A 6,010-nucleotide genomic window follows, 5' to 3' on the forward strand; every position below is an offset into this window, starting at 1 on the left:
GAGATCTGAGGAGCAGTTAACCATAATCCTCAAAAATCCACCAGGGGTTAGAATGCCAACACAAACAAAGAGGAAGGGGACGGACAGCCAAAAAGAATGATATCTGGCGGAATATCCAGCGGCTACGGAGACATCCCGGAAGTGGAAAGTTGTGGATATAGACAAATTTTAAATTATTGAAATTTTGAACAAAATGTAGAATTCCTGTGTCTTTTGTTTTTCATTTAAAATAAGTTACTACAAATGTACCCAGCACGACATATCCTCCTTCCTCCGAGAAGTATGTTCCCGCCTCAGAGAGTCCCTCGAAGCACGGAGTGACCCCAAAAGTCTCGGCCACAGAGGACAGCCACTGCCCGTCCAGCTGAAGGTTCTTCAGACAGCCGGTAAAGCTGTATGCAGAGTTTCTCTAAAAGGGACACACATGGAGACGCGTATCACAAGGTTAAATAAACATACATTTAATAACAGAAGAAGAAAAAAACGTATTTCCATTCCTCTTACAAATATAAAGTTGAATTCATATAGAATAAAACCCTTTTGCTTCTTCTAATAAAAACAGGTTTCAAGATTACTAATGCTGTTTATGCCAAATTCATACCTCACCTGTTATGTAGCCTAACTTAAAAAATGACATCAGTCAGCATAATTGCACTTTCTAGATACGGATTCTATGCAATGGGCATCCAATATTGGATGCCTTAATAATGTGTATTTTTTTTTTTTAATTTATTGTGTGTGTGTATATGAAAGTGAGTACTGTTTTAGAGTTTTTGTTGTATGGTTCTACTGCACAATGACAATTAAAGTAAATTCTATTCTAAATTAGATACACACCTTAAAACATGGCTGTCCGGCAACTATGACTGCACACCTTACATATTTTGTCACCTGTGATGTGTGTTCGATCTTGTGTGCTTTCAATGTGGCTTCTGTGACTGTTCTTGTTCCCCGGTTTCTTCTGTATTCTTTTTATTAAATGAACTTCGATGCCTTTGCCATGATCTGTGCTTGCTCCAATTGTGTACCACATGTTTGTATGTCTTCCTCCCTTCTGCTTAGGCCTGCTGTTATTATACATGTAATATCATTTAGTCACTTTATTTATATTTTTTAACCATTGCATTTTAAGATGCCTTAAAAGATTAACAACTAGCCAGGGACTACAGCTAGAAATTAGAGACTAAAGCTGCTCATTTTACAGTGCAGGGAATTAAAGGGGACGGTCCACAACATTATAAACTACTAAACTAAACTAGAATAGACTAGAATAAATTAAACTAAATAGGATGCAGGCTCTGCATTACGTTTTTTTCTTTGGAAACTATCAGGTTCTTTCCAAATTCCAAAGTTTGGGTTGAGCCCTACATGAAAACATCCGGCTCCGCCCCTGTTGGGATCAGCTCTCTCAGCAGTCTGCTGGGATGACCATATGAGTGCCGGAAGGGTCATACATGACAGAGATTTTTCAGAAGTTACTCTTTCATTCAGAGCTACAGACTTTCATATAATAATCATGTGTTTCAAATGACCTGTGCCGTGTAAAATCTCTTCCACATAAGCTTTAAACCCATACCTGAATATTCTTTTGGGCTCTCTCTGCAGGAACTCCTCCGACATAGAGAGGACTGCTGACATGCCAGGAGACGTTGCTTCCGTGAGCTTTGTCTTCCAGCACCGTGAGCCCATCAATTATTAACCGCCCCATACTCCCGTCACGGATAAATATAACCTTAAGAGGGATAAGAGAGGAGGTCGTCACTGTAGAAACTGTTGACACATAACCAGAACTGGCATCCACTCATGCATACATGCAGAACTGACGGATGGAGTAAGTTTATGAACTTACATTGTGCCATGCACCGTCACTGTACTTCTCCTCGCTCTTGATTTTGACTCTTTGGTGTGCTACGTTGAAGGTGTATACGAGCTTCCCGTGGGCCAGGAAGAGAGCCATGAAGTTGTCCTCTTGGACATCCGATACATAAAAGATGAGGCCAAAGGATGAGTGGGTCTTCAGGGACAAGGAAAAGTGGGACCTGGGAGGTGGTAGGGACATGCAAACAAAGGGAAACCCTTGAAAGAGCTTTGGAACAGACTTTGGAGCTGCAAAGATGAATCAAATAATGGATTAGTAAAATTAGTAAACCAACTATTTGGATGATCCATTAATCGGTTTGAGTAATTTATGAGAAAATATAAGGAAAAATTCTCTAATGGAACAAAGTCTATTAACTCAACACTGTGCTTAAGTGCAAATTGGAGTAACTTGTACTGTATTTCTTACTTGTACAAGTCTTTTCTTGTCATGCCACTTTCTACTTCTACTCTCTATTTCAGAGAGAAATATTTCATTTTTTACTCCACTACATTCATCTGACATCTTAGTTACTAGCTACTTCATGCATTAGGATTTTTGCAGACAAAACACATAGTTTACTTTTTTTTTTTGGTTTTATTATAAATTGAACTAGCAAACAGTATAACGGCCTACAAGTCCAGCTGAGATGAATAGACCATTAAACACACAGTTGACTGACAGAACTGTTGAATGGGAGCATTTTTCTGCATTGAGTACCTTTACTTATTTAGGGGTCATTTTTCTGACCCTTCTTACATAATTCCACATTCTACAAGTAACATTTTCAATGCAGGACTTTTCCTTGCAACAGAGTATTTCTACAGTTTGGTATTACTTTTACTTAAAGGTGCTCTAAGTGATGTTGGGATGTTACTTCTGTTGACGTTCAAAGTATTTTCAAACAAAAAAAGACTAGCTTGCCTCTCCCTCCTCCTCATCCCATTCCCTCTCCCTCTCTTATGTGCACTAACCCCCCCAACCCCCACCCCCAAATCCTTCTTGTTGGTTATTGGCTGGAATACTGTTTGTGTATGCTTCGTGGAGTAGGTGGGCACAGTTTGTTTTGGTTGCTGTTTGTAGACCCTGGGCTGTCTACAGAGACCGCGGTTTTCTACAGTTTGTTCTGGGGACAGGCAGCTAGCAGATAGTGAGGAGATGTTTTTACAGTTTGTTCTGGGGACAGGCAGCTATGTGAGGAGATGTTTGCTGTATGTGACAACAAATGTTAGCCTAGAACTAGCCTAACCCGGGCGCCCAGATAGCTCAGTTGGTAGAGCGGGTGCCCATATACAGAGGTTTACTCCTTGACACAGCGGGCCCGGGTTTGACTCCAATCTGTGGCCCTTTGCTGCATGTCATATCATAAATTAATAAACTGTAGACAAAACAAGACATTTAAGGTCGTCATTTTAGGCTTTGGGAATAATCTACAGATTAGTCAACAATGAAAATAATCCTTAGTTGCAGCAAGGGTCCAAAATTAGCGCCATCTACTATCCACATGCTGGTAAAATAAATATGCAAGTGGCTGGTAGATTTGCTTCACTCACCAGCCAAAAAAAACAAGTCTATCTATTGAGTCGGTGGTCAAATTTTAACATTCACTAGCCATTTGGCTGGAGGACGATAAAAGTTTGGACCCTGCTTGCAGCCCTAATAGACTTAACCTTGAGGTCCCTTGTAATGAGTTCTTTGCTGACATACCTCTCAGAGAAGGAGTTGGGAAGGTCTGTGTAGTGCTGCCTGCTGTTGGCGATGCCGCCGTAGTGGAAGGCTTGGCGGGCTGCTCTGGGACTTGAGGAGAGGTAGCAGGGCTTGATGTTCAGCTCTGATGGCTCCTGGTCATCACTCTTCAGTTCCATCAGGCCCAGTGGGAGGCTGCTGACCTATGAGAGCGTTTTTAAAGAACGTCAGGATGAGGCACATCGTTGCTACCAACAAACCTGTACACATTAATGAAGTGTGTGTGTGTGTGTGTGTGTGTGTGTGTGTGTGTGTGTGTGTGTGTGTTGTTGTTTTAGGAGGGAAGGGTGGGGTGGGGGTTGGGGGAGGTGTGGGAACGATTGAGCCCATGTTAGTTTTATTTTATTTAATGTGCTTTGCACACTGTTATTGTATGTATGTTATGTTTGTACTTCACTTGCATTGAATATTTATTGTTTTACCTATCTGCCTAACTACAGGCAGAAAATAGCAATTGTCTAACAACCTGGTGCAATGCATCTCTCAGTTTTCTTATACGAGGTTAATGTTTAATTGTGCAATGTTCTTATAATAAAATGGCATTACATTACATTACACAAAGAAGGAAAGAGCCCCCTAAAGCCAGTGTTCTGTTATAGTTTACCTTCTGTGATTGGCTCTGTTTGGCTCTGGATGAGTGTTCCCTGTGCCTTGACATCAGAGCAGCAGGGGGGCGCTGGACTGGACAGTCCTGCAGGGAGGTCTGCACCTTCTCAGTGTATCGCTGGAAGTCCTCAGGCTCAATGTCCCGGTCCTGTCTACAGAAATACAGGTAGAAGGGGGTGACAGAGGGAGCACAAGAGGGCTTAGCATGTGAGAGCTGCAGATCCAACACACTTGCATGTCTCCATCGCAACAAAATCCATGTCCTTAACTAGTTAAAGACTGGGAATAACTGTAACACGGGTCAGCTGTAACACGTCCAATTTCTCCAATCAGGAACAAATGTTGAATGACCTGAATCATTCTGCACATGCTCGGTTTAGTCCTTGTTACACATGTGAAGAAGCAGCACCCTGTGACAGACACTGCACATTTTAGGAAAGTATTTTTTTTTAACCTAATTTATTTTTGATTTGATTTGAAGACAGCTTTGTAGTTCCTCAACAAAGATAAATCATGTTCATTGTGTGTCTATATGGATATCTTTCATACAGGTTGTTAGTGCTAATGTTTTTAGCTGTTAGCTGTAAATTAAGCGAGTTCATGGCGACAATAGTCTGGGAAATAATATTTTACTCCTTGTGTTTGAGAGGAGTCTATAGCCTCGACGTTAATTCCGGGATTGCTCCGTTGCTGCCGAAGATTTCGCCAGATTGCACTTATTTAGGCCGGATATCCGTTGCCTTGGGCTGCTTTTGTGTTGGCATTTTAAACTCTGTGGATTTCTGAGGATTATGGTTAACTGCTTCTCAGATATCTGCAGGGTAAATCCAGACAGCTAGACTATCTGTCCAATGTGTCCAACAGGAGACATCTCTTAAGTTCTAAAACCAGCCTCTGGAGACTCAACCAGCCAACTTCTCCATTGGCTGTTGAAACAGGAGTCGTCTCTTACGTTGTAAAACCAGCCTCTGGAGATTCGACCAGCTGATTAGCAGTCACACCCTCAGCTGGTTTGAGTCGAGCTGTGACGAGCCGGTACTTTTCTCTGAGACATTCTAAAACGATTTTGTCTTGTTGCCATTCTTTGGTCTGAACTGGTCTTAAGAGTAATACCTGTAGTATAAATAAATGAGTTGCATCCCTTCCTCTAGGCTGTAGTGACTGTTTAGTGGGGATTTACCTGTTGATGTAGGCGTAGCTGATGCAGCCTGTGAAGTTCTTGAAGCTGCTGCTTGGAGACCCTCCATAGTAGAATGTCTTCACAGCAGTACCTGATGAGGACCGTGTGGCAGATGACGGACGTTTCTTCTCCTGTTTGTCTTTGTCGTCCACCACCAGTGCATATCTGGTGTACAGTTCAACCAGTGGGTCATTACATTGTGACACTTCCCAGTGTTTTCTAACTACGTACTTATTGTACACACCACCCCACATATCAAACTGTTATTTACCAACACACTTTTTTAACTCTGTCTGCAACAAAATTAAAATATGTATCAAGACTTTTTCCCAAGGTGTACCTGAACAGATAGCTGCTCAGTCAGTGAATAAGTTGCTATATTTGGCACTGATTTAGATTCCTGAGATCAGCATTTGAGGATTGTTGGATTCTAGGGATACAGGCCTCTACTGTCGTCTTTTGTGCTGAACTAGCTGTAACAGAATCCTGCGGTCACATTTGTTCTGGTTCACACTGCCTCACTGGGTGTGGCCATCATGATGTGAGCATAGTATTACTAATTTTGAGTTTTTTTCTACTATTTAAAGGTTCATGATATTAGTAGACTATATTGACAATGT

General features: G+C 41.6%; 1 protein-coding gene across 1 annotated transcript in view; it reads right to left on the minus strand.

Moving 5' to 3' along the window:
• lama4 (laminin, alpha 4) overlaps positions 1–6,010 on the minus strand; it is a 51,323-nt gene that overhangs the window by 5,084 nt on the left and 40,229 nt on the right. The window contains exons 31-36 of the mRNA XM_032542424.1: positions 5,391–5,555; positions 4,209–4,362; positions 3,566–3,747; positions 1,850–2,039; positions 1,577–1,732; positions 250–409 (exon numbers count right to left, since the gene is read on the minus strand). Coding sequence (XP_032398315.1) covers positions 250–409; positions 1,577–1,732; positions 1,850–2,039; positions 3,566–3,747; positions 4,209–4,362; positions 5,391–5,555 — 1,007 coding nt within the window. The remainder of the gene's footprint in view (positions 1–249; positions 410–1,576; positions 1,733–1,849; positions 2,040–3,565; positions 3,748–4,208; positions 4,363–5,390; positions 5,556–6,010) is intronic.

Source organism: Etheostoma spectabile, chromosome 18 (genome assembly GCF_008692095.1).
Source record: "Etheostoma spectabile isolate EspeVRDwgs_2016 chromosome 18, UIUC_Espe_1.0, whole genome shotgun sequence".
NCBI lineage: Eukaryota > Metazoa > Chordata > Actinopteri > Perciformes > Percidae > Etheostoma > Etheostoma spectabile.